General features: G+C 43.4%; 2 protein-coding genes across 6 annotated transcripts in view; one reads left to right on the top strand and one right to left on the bottom strand.

The window, feature by feature from the left end:
• The window catches only part of MEFV (Mediterranean fever), a 47,319-nt gene extending 46,474 nt beyond the window's left edge, over nt 1–845 (bottom strand). The window contains exon 1 of the mRNA XM_014545143.1: nt 777–845. The gene's annotated coding sequence lies outside the window, so the exon portion shown is untranslated. The remainder of the gene's footprint in view (nt 1–776) is intronic.
• Nucleotides 846–1,413: 568 nt separating this feature from the next.
• Nucleotides 1,414–12,010, top strand: LOC102239224 (zinc finger protein 75A). Of its 5 annotated transcripts, XM_005872983.2 has the most exons (9): nt 1,414–1,496; nt 2,768–3,278; nt 4,894–5,086; nt 5,780–5,871; nt 6,168–6,294; nt 7,420–7,511; nt 7,787–7,913; nt 10,298–10,408; nt 10,591–12,010. In XM_005872983.2, the coding sequence occupies exons 2-9, from the start codon at nt 2,868–2,870 to the stop codon at nt 11,268–11,270; spliced, it is 1,833 nt and encodes a 610-aa protein (XP_005873045.1). In that variant the 5' UTR covers nt 1,414–1,496; nt 2,768–2,867; the 3' UTR covers nt 11,271–12,010. The 5 variants fall into 5 exon arrangements, 4 of the variants coding, with proteins under 4 accessions (XP_005873045.1, XP_014400634.1, XP_014400633.1 ...); XR_001363426.1 differs by lacking the exon at nt 7,787–7,913 and having other exon boundaries at nt 10,591–10,682; XM_014545148.1 differs by lacking the exons at nt 10,298–10,408; nt 10,591–12,010 and adding an exon at nt 8,041–8,555.
• Nucleotides 12,011–12,985: the final 975 nt, after the last annotated feature.

The following is a 12,985-nucleotide window of genomic DNA, read 5'->3' as shown; positions in this document are numbered from 1 at the left end:
CACAGCACACATAAGTAATCACTAAATTCCTACAGCACACCAAAAAATGTATTATATTTTTTGCTAATCTGACAAAAATATTTGTCATGGAGAATGAATTATGATTCATTCACATTGGACAGCTATTGTGTTGGATGCTGTCATTTTTTTTTTTTTTTTTGACAATGTAAGGAAAAACAGGTCAGTGCCCCTGACTAGTCAGGTATTGAATGTTTTTAAAATTCTTGCAGCACATTGGCTGAAAATCGGTACCTTATAATTTTCCCCAACCAAAATTCAACGTCCATTTCCTTGGAATTTCTGCAGCGTTCAGCTAAAGTCCTCCCTTTTCCTACCCTGTGATACTGATATTCATGAAATTGCCTGAGTACTTCTGCCAGATTCCTTGATTAAAATACATTGTTCTATGAAGTTTGTAACACTGACTATACCTGGTAGACTTAAATAATTCCTTGACTGGTAGAGACTGGTACTATGAAAACACTAGTAATTAGAACAAAACCAAAACGAAATACTCAGATTCCTTTGAATATGACTTAGTAAATATTTGTGGAATGCACATCTTAATCAGGTAATTCGGCCACACACTGAAGGAAATACAAGATAAAAGAAGGTTCCCATTCTGCAGGAAGCACGCTGTCCTGAAAAAGGACAACAGGGAAACTAAATTACAGTCTAGGAGCGGCCAATGGTAAGTTATGTGACCCTCGCAAGTCACCTCTTAGCTCTCAATTTCTCTGTCATGGAGAACTATAAATGTAACCTATTCCACATACCTCACAAGAAAAAACAATTGTGAGATGCACAGCTCCAAACGGGGTAACCTCAGGTCCGCTGATCCTGAATGGAACAAAAAGGCTTCCTTCTCGAGGCAGTGATGTGCTAGGGACGAAAGCTCGGGTGCGGCCAGCTGGGCCAGGAAGGCCGAGGACCCTGCGAGACTAGCGGGCGGCGACCTTTACCCGGCGGGACTCCCGGTAACTCGGCCGCAGGCCCCCTGAGGGGACTTAGGAACCACCCCGACGCTCACCGCCTCAGAGCCAGGCCGCGAGACCGCGACACCCACGGGCCGAGCTGCGCGCAGGGTCCTTCTAGGCTCCACAACCTGGAGACTGAGTAGCATTAACTCCTCCGGGCGCAAGGGCTGAACCCTACAGGACTACGTCGGTTCCTTCCGCGAAGCCTGCAGCCCCTGCGCAGGCCGGCTGACTCAGCTGGGCGGCAGAGCCAGTCGGGAAGTGCACCACTTCCGCTTCCGGTAGGAGCGCGGGTTTCAGACAGTTGCGTAGAGAAGGCCCCAGGCGGGTGAGGCGTCCGGTACGTCCGTCGGGCCTGTTAGGCCTGTGACCTTGCATCCGCACTTCTGGGTTCTCTGGAACTCCTCTGAGTGTCGAGAAGCCGATAGCTGCGGTCCTGGAGAAGCCGCCGGAAGTGCGGCGACTTGCGGTAGCGTCGGAGGATGAGGGAGCGGCCCTCACGAAACGCAGCTGTCTGAGGTAACTAAGAATCGATTCCCCTTCGGCGTCGGCTGCGGAGCCTCAGAGACCTGCCGTCCTCTGCTCGAGGCCACTGCAAGGTGGTTGGAGGCGAGACGCTATTTCCGGTAGCCCGGCGACGAGAGCCTGTCTCGGGCGAGGCCGGCCGTCAGGCTCCGGAGGTCGCTCTTTCTGCCCTTTGCGCTGATAACTCCGTTTTTGGGGCGGGGGGGGTTTGGGAGGCATTGCTGCTGATGTTAACCGCCAGAGAGCCGCAGTTCAGCCTAAGAAGATCCTTTCTTCTGAGGCAGAAGTCCCCAGGCCTCCTGAGCCGGGTGCACAGCGAGGAGCCGGCCATTCATTTGTGAACCGTGCATCCTGCACAGAAGCTCGGGCGGGTTCTGCTGCATCACCCAGGGAGAGGGAGGCTTATGAAGCTCTCTGTAGGCTCCTTAGAAGTCTGAAAGATCCTCGAAACGTAAAATCAGCGGAAGGGTCAGCCTAATCATCACCAACTGCTATTTTCCCCCTTTTTACGACTTGGTATTTGGACATACATTTTGTAAAGAAAGGTCGGCTGTGATTTTTCCTAGTGGAAGTAAACAGACATTTTAAAATACAGGTATAAGTCTTCTGCGTAGTGCCCTTAATAGGTCTTGCAAAGAAGGGCCAAAAAAGAATGTTGAGCATCTCAGTTACTTAATTGGGGGATGCTTTCTGAGAAGAAAAGGCTACTTTTTCCCTAATTACGTTCCTTCTACTCTGGTCTCACTGTCTGTGTGCTGCCAGTATTCATGCAAGTAAAGGAGAGTCTCAAATGTTCCACGAAGTGAAGGCTTCAATCATCACAAGAGGATGGAGGGTCATAGAACTTGTACCTCTTATTAAAAGCAGAAGGCTAGGAGATATATTAAAATTTAAGAGAAACTCAGAATGTTTTCATAATTTTTTTTTTTTACATGATAGGAAGGAAGCACATCAATGAACTCTTTGGATAATCCCCAAACTCTTTGGAGTCATTGGGTGCCAATTTTCTCACCCACCAGTTTTCACTGATTTATTATTTTCTTGTGAAGGCAAAGTCATCAATTGACATTTGTCTTTAATGAGCTGTCTTATAGATCAACTGAATAATATAAAGAAAAGGAGAGAAACCAAGGGCCTGCCTGGCAGTTGATTTTAAAGAGAAGACAAGCAGGATGTTTTCATTTTTCTCTCACAGTAAGTAGCAAGTAGTAAAGTTCATGTGATTTTCTTGTTGACCTGCTTTTTTTCTGTCCTTGGTGCCTTAGGAAGAAGATCCTTTTATTGATTTTATTCCAGACCAGACTGGGCCTTAGTTGTCAGAGGTGGTACTGGTGGTGTGCCCACAGGAACAACTGTTCCAGCAGAATGATGATGGTAGATCTGAAAGTGGCTGAGTACTTGAACCCTCAGATCAAGGCTCTGTGGGAGACCAAGGGACCTGTGACAGAGAGCTCCTCTCAGAGTAAAAAATATACTGCACAAATGGACAGTCTCAGTCCTGAGAGCTTTCGCCAACACTTCCGGAATTTCCACTATCATGAAGCAGCTGGACCCCGTGTGGCTGTTGGCCAACTTCAGGAATTATGCCGTCAATGGCTGAGGCCAGACATACACTCAAAAGAAGAAATCTTGGATCTGCTGGTGCTAGAACAGTTCCTGAACATTCTGCCCAGGGATACTCAGACCCAGATAAAGAAGCACCACCTACAGAGCATTGAAGAGGCTGTGGCCTTGGTAGACCACTTGCAGAGTGAATCTGGTCAAACGAAGACTGGGGTGAGAAGATTCCTGATTAACAATAACAGTGATATAGAATGAAAATAGATAAATGGGGTTAGGGGCAGTTAACTGAGAAGTAAGATGAATTAGATCAATGATCTGTTATTGCTTTAGGCCATCTAAGGCAGGACCTGAAACCACTGATCCGCAGCAATAGTCATTCCACAGGTGTTGGAGATTCTGGCAGAGACTTCCTTGGCCATAGAGAGAGTTGCATTTTCCCCTCTTTGGAGCCAGAATATATTGAGTCTGGCTTGGTGTAGGAGATGGGTCTTAAGTTCTAAGAAACAAAGGGCAACAAGAAATTGGAGAAGAAGGGGCAGATCCAAAAAAGGGAGAACATATAAAGATGAAAGGAAAAGATAGTAAAAAGAAAGAGAAACCAAAAAGTTAGTAGGGAAGACTGCAGAGGAAGAAAGGATAAATTTAAAAAAATGGAAACAAAGATTTGGAAATCCCAACAGAGTGACAGAGAAGAAAGAGAGATAGTGTCCTTCCTACAATAGACAAGAGCCTCCACTGCCCTCCCTTAGTGGTTGGTCCTTGGCTCTGCTGGTGAGTGGGAATCATATCAACTGGCTTCAGGCCTACTGTCAAGAATACAGGGCAGGGCATATGTTTGGTGTCAAGAACATCTGGAGAGAGGTAGCAGTCAGATCATTCTTTCCCCTTCTCCATTTTATCCACATTCTCTGTAAAACCTTTCCTGGCCATGGAGAAAATCTTGGACAGTTAAATTTTTTAATATTTTGAAGAAAGTATAAGATAAGAAATCCAGCAGGGATCTAAGTGAAAAGAGAGATGCTGTCAAGACAGCATGAGAATAGGCGGCCTGCACAACCCTGCTAGTGGTCTGAGCTGGGCTATATATAGAGGAGTAGGGAGTACTCTTTTGGAGGGCTGGCAGTAGCCACATCTTTTTCCTTTTATCCTGACTTTCCCACATTTGTGGATAGTTTTGTTTTTTTGTTTGTTTGTTTTAATCCTCACCCAAGGATATTTTTCCATTGATTTTTTTAAGAGAGTGGAAAAGAGAGGGAAAGATAGAAATATTGACATGAGAGAAACACATCTATTGGTTGCCTCCTGCACACTCCCTGACTAGGGCTGGGGAGGAGCCTGCAACCAAGGTATGTGCTCTTGACCGTAATCAAACCCAAGACCCTTAGGTCTGCAGTCCGACGCTCTATCCACTGAAGCAGACCAGCTAGATAGCTCTTCGTGAAAAATTGGTGTCCCATTATGTCTTTTTTTTTTTAAGTTTTTAAAAATATATATTTTTATTGATACCAGAGAGGAAGAGGGAGGGAGAGAGAGAGAAACATCAGTGATGTGAGAGAATCATTGATCAGCTGCCTCCTGCATGCCCCCTACTGGGGATTGAGCCCACAACCTGGGCATGTGCCCTGACAGGGAATCAACTGACCTCCTGGTTCATAGGCTGATGCTCAACCACTGAGCCATGCCGCCTAGCCCATTATCTCCTTAAGTCTTTTTGTCATTTCCTTTAGTGTCTCATACTTCCCACAATCTGGACTCTGCTTTCTCCTCCCTCTTCCACAGCCCCAAGCCTCAAGTAAGTTCTGGTAATATGGATGGGAATTATTTCCAGGTTGCAGTCCATGTGCTGGGAAAGGAGGCAGTGCTCTTGGGAGAAACAGCAGAGACCTCAGGCTTCAAACTGAGGCCAGCAGAGTCCCAGCCAGTGGGCAGGTCCCAGGATGAAGAATTTTGGAATGAATATCAGGATCAACAACAGCTGAGCAGGAATACTCATAAAGAAACTGAGCCTATGTGTGAGAGGGGTAAGGAGCTTCATGATAATTTCTTTCTGCTGGGAGCTGTCATAGTAATTTGTCCAGCCAGAACATTGTGAGCACTTTCTGGGTTCCCAGCTTTGTGGATGTGCAAATGTAGTCATGTTAGCAATTATGATTACCCCTACCCCCACCCCTCACAGATGGCCTTAGAATAGACCAGCTGTTGTGAAGGAGGGGATTGGCCTAAGGTACAGAAATATCCAAACCAGAGGACCCTGGTAATAACACCATGAACACTGTTCCTTAGCAAAGTGGAGGATTGGGCCACCCCATCCTCAAATCACAGAAGGAATTGGGATCACAAATGGGCTGTCAGTGGCAGTATGTGAACTATAATTGTGTACTATGAAAATAAATAAATGATAAATAATACATCTCCTACTGTACACTGGAGTCCATGAGTATTTCATTTTCAAATCTGTTAAAATTTTCTTAACTCGGAACTATTTATGTCATGAGAGGAAGTTAATGGTTTTTGTTTTATTCATTTCACTCATGAAAACTGGGCAGCCTGTTCTGGGGATTGATAGATACTTGGTTCTTACAATGATAAGGCCATTTCACACTTATAAAGGTTTCCCATCTACTGAAAGAATCAAGATTTTCTTTATTTTAGAAATGAGCGCAGGATGTGCATAGAAGTGAGAGAAATTTCTGATGGCTCTTTTCCACCCATAGCTGTGCCTGCTCACCAGATCCTAGGCTTTCCTGAGCAGACAAACACCAAAGACTGGACAGTGGCACCTGAGCTCATCTTGCCTGAGTCCCAGGTGAGCTGTGCTTTTGAGCTCTTCAGGGCTGCCTTTCCCTGCTGCCCATGACCCATACTGCCCAGCAGGTGCTTAGAGGCATTTAGCCTAGATATTCTCCCTGGGTAATTGGACACCTCCCAGACTGTTTGCTGATCCCTTGCCTCCTTCCTTTCTGCCTTTTCACTTTAAAAAAAATAAAAAATCATGTATTGTTTATTCCTTCAGTGCCTGGCCTACCATACAGTTTGTGGGCTGGATGTTAGGGCTGCTTCTGGAGTGGCCAGTACTAAGCTAAAGCCCATTCTCTTCTTTAGAGCTTATTGACATTTGAAGAAGTGGCCGTGTATTTTTCCCAGGAAGAATGGGAATTACTGGATATCAGTCAGAAGACTCTCTACAATGATGTAATGCAGGAAAACTATGAGACTGTCATCTCTCTAGGTAAAGATTCTTTCTGCCCTTCGTGTAGAAGTTGAGTAATCTAATGTTCTTAGCTTACTGGGAATGCACCCTGGTTCCAGTAGCTAGTTGTTTCTCAACTTGATGGTGTGAGCAGGGAAAAGTGTATCCAGATTATCTCAAGCTTTTACAAAGCGCATATGCTCATTCCTTATCCTAAAATTCTCTACTCTCCCTACTCTTCACTCTTGCTTACAAATCTGCTCTTTTATCTTTCCATTTCCATAAATGCCACCACTATTTACCCAATATTTCAGGCCAGAATACTTGCGTCATCCTTTAGTCCAAGCATGTCAAACTCGCGGCTGGTGGGCCGCGTGCCATAAATGAGGCATGCAGCCTATTGGCCACGAGTTTGACATGCTTTAGTCTGAACTTGCCATTCATACTCCACTACTCATGCATCACTAGTCCTCTTGGCTCCACCTTTGCATCATAGCCTGAGTCCAACCATGTCTCATTCTCTTGCCCTGTTAGCATTCTGGTCTAAGCCAGTGGCTTCTCTAACCAGCTTTGTAACTGGTGCCCTGACACCACTCTTACCTTTCCATAGTCTGTTTTCCACAAAGCAGTCAGAGTCTTTAAAAAAACTGATGAGATATGACAGTTCTCTGCTTCAAAACCTTACGATAACTTTTCACATTCAGAATAATATCTAAACTCCTTATTAGGTATGTAGGCCCCTCCAAGATCTAGCTCCTACTCACCTGCCTGCCACTTGTATCCTGGCTCCGTCCACTTTAGCCACACTAGTCTTCTTGCTGTTTCCTTAACTTGCTATGCTCATTTTTACCTTCCTACTTCCTTTACCTGACACACTGGACTCTCTCCTACTTTTTCAGACACCTCTAATTTTTGTCCAACTCAGAATAATTTAGGTAATGTAGGGAAAAAAATGAGACTTCCTTTTATTGACTTCAGTCATGAAAACTGAACAAGTCAATTTGGGAACTGGTTGTAGGGCTGATAGCCACTTCTAGGTACCACATAACACTTGTAAACGAGTCCCATTTCTACTGAAGGAATCAGATCTTGTATATTTTAGAAATGTGCCCAGGATGTTCATAGAAGCAAGAGAAATTTCCTATGGCTCTTTTCCATCCACAGCTGTGCCTACTCACCAGATCCTATACTTTCCTGAGCAGACAAACACCAAAGACTGGACAGTGGCACCTGAGCTCATCTTGCCTGAGTCCCAGGTGAGCTGTGCTTTTGAGCTCTTCAGGGCTGCCTTTCCCTGCTGCCCATGACCCACCACTGCCCAGCAGGTGCTCAGAGACATGTTAGCCCAGATGTTCTCCCTAGGGAACTAGACACCTCCCAGACTGCTGATCCCTTACCTACTTCCTTTCTGCCTTCTCACTTAAAAAAATTAATTCCTTCAGTGCCTCACCTACTATTAATTTCATGGGCCAGATATTAGAGCTACTTCTGGAGTGGCAGGTACTGAGCTGAAGCCCATTCTCTTCTTTAGACCTTATTGACATTTGAAGAGGTGGCCGTGTTTTTTTCCCAAGAAGAATGGGAATTACTGGATCCGGGTCAGAAGGCCCTATACAATGATGTAATGCAGGAAAACTATGAGACTGTCATCTCTCTAGGTAAATATTCTTCCCTTCCCTTTGTATAGAAGCTGAGTAATCTGTCATGTTCTCATCTTACTGTGAATACTCCCCTGAGGGACAGTCTGTTCCAGTACTTAGTTGATTCTCAACTTGATGTTTGCAGAGGAAAAGTGTATATCCAGATCACCTGAGAGCTTTTTCCAAGTACACATTCCTTATCCTACATAGAATTCTGGGTCTCTTTCCCTTAAACCTGTTCTTCTCATATCTTCTTCATCTCAGTAAAGATCAACTCAGTAGCTCAGAGCAAGACACATAGTCATTCTTTCCCATTATCTTGTCATCATACTCCACTACTAATATATCACTATTCTCTTGGTTCCATCTTCACAGTATAACCTAAGTCCAACTATGTCTCATCCTCTTGCCTTATTAGCATCCTGGTCTAAATCAGTATCATCTCAAACCAGGCCCATCTTAGTAGCTTTTTAAAGTGGCTGATGGTACCAACACTCTTGCCCTCCAATAGTCCGTTTTCTATCCAGCAGCCAGAGTCTTTAAAACCTAATCAGATTATGATATTTTCCTGTTTCAAAATCTTATGATGACTTCTCATCACATTCAGAATAAAATTAAAACTTTTCCTTATCAAAGTTCTCAGACCCTTCAAAATCTGGTGTCTCTTCTTCTTTCTGCCTTCATCTTCTACAGCTTGTGCCCTTGTTCAGTTCTCTTTAGCCACACTGGTTTTCTTGGAAGCTGTTTTGTTTTGTTTAGTTTTTTAATGTATTGATTTTAGAAAGAAAGGAGGGGAGAAAGGGAGAGACCAGTTTGTGGTTCCACTTACTTATGCATTCATTGGTTGATTCTTGTATGTTCCCTGACTGGGGATCAAACCTGCAACCTTGGCGTATTGGGATGACTTTCTAACCAAACTGAGCTACCTGGCCAGGGCTTCTTGCTGTTTTTTGAAATAACCATGCTCATTTCTACTTTCCCCTTTCCTCTACTTGACATACTTTTCTGCTGTATGACAAAACTTGCACCTTTTGTTCTGCTCAAATACCACTTTCCCAAAGAAGTCTTCCACATAGCCATATCTCAAATAGCTTCACAGAAACAGGATCTTTGTTCTTTTTTTGTTTGTTTTTTTTGTTAATCCTCGCCTGAGGATATTTTTCCATTGATTTTTAGGGAGAGTGGAAGAGAGAGGAAAAGACTGAGAGAAACATTGATGTGAGAGAAATACATCGATTGGTTGCCTTCGAACAGGGCCAGGACCCGAGGAGATGGCAACCAAGGTATATGCCCTTGACCGGGATCGAACCCAGGACCCTTTGGTCCACAGGCCAACACTAGCCACTGAGCCAAACCGGCTAGGGTAAAAACAGAATCTTAAATGCTCTCTTACCCTGATTCAGTTTTTAAAAAAATATATATCATTTCCTGCCCTGGCTGGTGTTTCTAAGTGGTTAGAGCGTCGGCTCATGCACTAAAAGGTCATGGGTTGTTCCTGGCCCAGTCAGGGCTCATGTGGGAGTCAGTGTATCTCTCTCACACCAATGTTTCTCTCTCTGTCACTCTCTCTTTTTTCCCTTCTACTATCTAAAAGCGATGGGAAAATATCCTCGGGTGAGAATTAAAAAACACACACAGAAACATTTATTACTTCTTGATATTTCCTTTTGTCCATTTTTTGATGTTTGATTGCCTCAGTTTCCCACTAGAAGATAAGTTCTATGAGATCAGGGGATTTTGGCTTATTCACCACTATATTCCTATTTCATAGAAAGTGTTTGGCATGCCATAGCCAGTTAATACATATTTGTTGAAATATTGAATGATGAATACTTTCTATCCTTGGAAATTTGTATGTAGAAAAAGTCCACTAAATAATGCTGATCTGTTTTTGTCCAACTGGATACGAACCAGTGAGCTGCAGGAGTGATAGAAATATTTCCTAGTTCAGTTTCTGGTGCTCAAGAGCAAAATAAAAGACTACTATAATTATGGCAGAAATCACTTGGGCATATGATTCCTAATCCACTGACCTTCACATTGGCTCTTCTAGGCCTGGTCTTATTCAGGTGACTCTTAAAGAGTTAATAAGACTCTAAAATCTCTGGAGTTTTAGTCCAACTTGGTCAAGTGTGCAGTTATTGGTGGCAGAAGAGGGGAACGAACATGCACAAAATTCCCATGACTATGTCCTTTCTGTCGACCAAGCTAATCTCCACTTCGCATATCAACCTACAAATGCAGTGTAGTATAAAACTAATAGCTGATATGAGATATGGTTAACCATTTAACCATTTGGGGATAACAAATTGTAAGTGTTCTTTATTCTTACTTGAAATATCTTGAATTAGTGAACCATTGTTAAGTTAGCAATCCTTGACCTCAGTTTTTTCATTTCACAGCCATATTTGTGCTCCCCAAACCTAAAGTCATCTCCTGTCTAGAACAAGGGAAAGAGCCCTGGGTTCAAGGATCCACAGAGATCATGGATAGTCCTGGAGAGCTGCCTATAGGTAAATACACTATGGGAAGAGGAGAAATGTGCCTTAATAGGAATCTTTGCAAGGAATTAACATTTTAAGATTCTACTTATCTTGTACTACAAATCAGTGATCTTTGATGTTTTTTCCTCTCCATTCCTGTGGTTTTCTTGCTCTGCCACTCAGTTGGCTGATTGTCATATTAATTCCAACAGGGTTAAAGCTCAAAAATGATACTGAAAATCATCAGCCTATATGTCCTTCTGACTTAGAAATACAAGCTCCTGGAGACATAATATCAAAAAAGGTCAGAGTGAAAGTTCCCCAGAAAACAACAGTCAAAGAAAATCATGGTGATATACATAGGGTGGGGAAATGGCACCAAGACTTTTCAGTGAAGAAAAGAAAGAAACTTTCAACCTGGAAACAAGAGCTGCTGAAACTTATGGATCGTCACAAGAAAGAACGTGCAGGAGAGAAGCCTTTTAAATGCCAGGAATGTGGGAAAAACTTCAGAGTTAGCTCTGACCTTATTAAGCACCAAAGAATTCATACTGAAGAGAAACCGTATAAATGCCCACAGTGTGATAAGAGATTTAGGTGGAGTTCAGATCTTAATAAGCACTTAACAACACACCAAGGGATAAAACCATATAAATGCTCATGGTGTGGGAAAAGCTTCAGTCAAAATACAAATCTACACACACACCAAAGAATTCACACTGGAGAGAAGCCCTTTACATGTCATGAATGTGGGAAAAAATTCAGTCAGAACTCCCACCTTATTAAACATCGGAGAACCCACACAGGTGAGCAGCCTTATTCCTGTAACATATGCAGAAGAAACTTCAGCAGGCGGTCAAGCCTTCTTAGGCACCAGAAACTCCACCAGTGAAGGGAAGATCGTCCAGTGTCCTCAGTCTGAACAAATTCACCAAGAGGAACTTGACACTAAAGTTTATGAAAAAATAGAAAATTATGAAGCATGATTTTTTTATCAGTGGAATATTACACAGAAAGGAATCAAGTTCAACTCTGCATGGGATGAATTAAAGTTTTTCTACTTACTGTGTTTACTTATAACCTATAGGGAATTCCATAGCAAGATTGGTGTTCTAGGAACATTCTAAAAATGGAAAAAAACTGTTTTAGGATTGTACCTGCCAAAATAGCAAATTCAGTTTCAGACAGCAGATGAAGCCATAAAATCAATCAGTCTTCTGTGGTCATAGAGGTAAATAGTGTTGGTTTTTCATTGATCTGCCCAGCCACTCAAATGCATGTGATAGAAACATTTGTCGCATGGTCTTCCAAAACAAAAAGCAATAATATGCTTGTTTAATTGCATACCATTGTCTTCAAGGTAGCAAGCTTAAAAATTTCATTAGTCTCATGGGATAGAAATGAATTCTAATGTAAAGTTTCCTAAGAACCTAATCGGATTTTCTTCCTCTCTCATCACTGGACTTTGTGTGAGTTTTTTCTTGAACTTTTTAGGAACTTTAGCTCTTGAATTGTATTAGCTCAAATTTTACTTTTATGAAATCATATTTACTTCACCACTAGGGAATCTGCCAGATAACTAATAATGCACTATCTTATGCATCTCATTGGTGGTATTTGAAAAAAGAAAAACATTTCTAATGAGATGATATATAAACTAGAGGCCTGGTGCACGAAATTCTTGCACGGTGGGGGGAGGTGGGTGGTATGGTTGCTCCTAACTGCCCCCCCTCCCGCTGGCCTGGTCCCCCCTTACTGCCCCCCCAGCCGGCCTGGTCACCCCCAACTGCCCCCATGCCACCTGGTCACCCCTCACTAACCCCCTCGCTGGCCTGGTTGCCCCTAACTGCCCCCCCTGCCAGCCTTGTCACCCCCAACTGCCACCCTGCTGGCCTAGTCACCCCTCACTGCATCCCCCACCAGCCTGGTCACCCCATGCAGCCTGCTGTGGTCACCCTTCACAGCCCCCCCCGCTGGCCTGGTTGCCCCACGCAGCTTGCTTGTTCAGTCGTTTGGTCGTCCCTCACTATCCTCCCTGCTGGCCTGGTCATAGGCAGCCATCTTTGTGAGGGTGTGAGGGTTAGTTTGCATATCACCTCTTTATTATATAGGATGGGTTGGAATTTTTAGCCATGGAATAATATATTAGATGTAAAGAAAATTTTTCTGCAATAAAAGAAACTAGATTGTTTCCTTTCCTCATAATGTCAATAGGATAACATAGCCATAAAAATTAGTACTTTCCTGAGGCCTAAAAGAAATGGGAGTCCTGGATTCACTTCTCAGGATTTTGTTTTCTTTTTCATTTGGCTTTTGTTATTAAGAATCAGGAGAGATTTGTGTGTCTGGGAACTGGAACATGTGCTGTAGGTGGGATCCTGTGTTTTACTGTACATGGTGACCCAGGAATCCATTCAGCAGGGTACCAGGTTTCCAAAAGGATAGTTTTGGGAACTGATGCAGAGTGGTTGGCAAAAGTGAGCTAATCCACATCCATATTGGTTGTCTTACACTGTAAACTATTAGGTAGGGTCTACCTGTATCTGTTTTCTTCAGCATTTAATAGTAGTCTTGGTTGATGCTTAATAGACTGCTGAAAACCTATAG

This window comes from Myotis brandtii, unplaced genomic scaffold (assembly GCF_000412655.1).
Source record: "Myotis brandtii unplaced genomic scaffold, ASM41265v1 scaffold397, whole genome shotgun sequence".
Taxonomy (NCBI): domain Eukaryota; kingdom Metazoa; phylum Chordata; class Mammalia; order Chiroptera; family Vespertilionidae; genus Myotis; species Myotis brandtii.
This window is presented reverse-complemented; position numbering and strand designations above follow the sequence as displayed.

Coding starts and splice junctions, on each gene's coding strand:
- LOC102239224 (XM_005872983.2), top strand. CDS start 2,868: ATGATGATGGTAGATCTGAAAGTGGCTGAGTACTTGAACCCTCAGATC. Junction 3,279..4,893: donor CTGGTCAAACGAAGACTGGG/GTGAGAAGATTC, acceptor AATTATTTCCAG/GTTGCAGTCCATGTGCTGGG. Junction 7,914..10,297: donor TGAGACTGTCATCTCTCTAG/GTAAATATTCTT, acceptor TTCATTTCACAG/CCATATTTGTGCTCCCCAAA.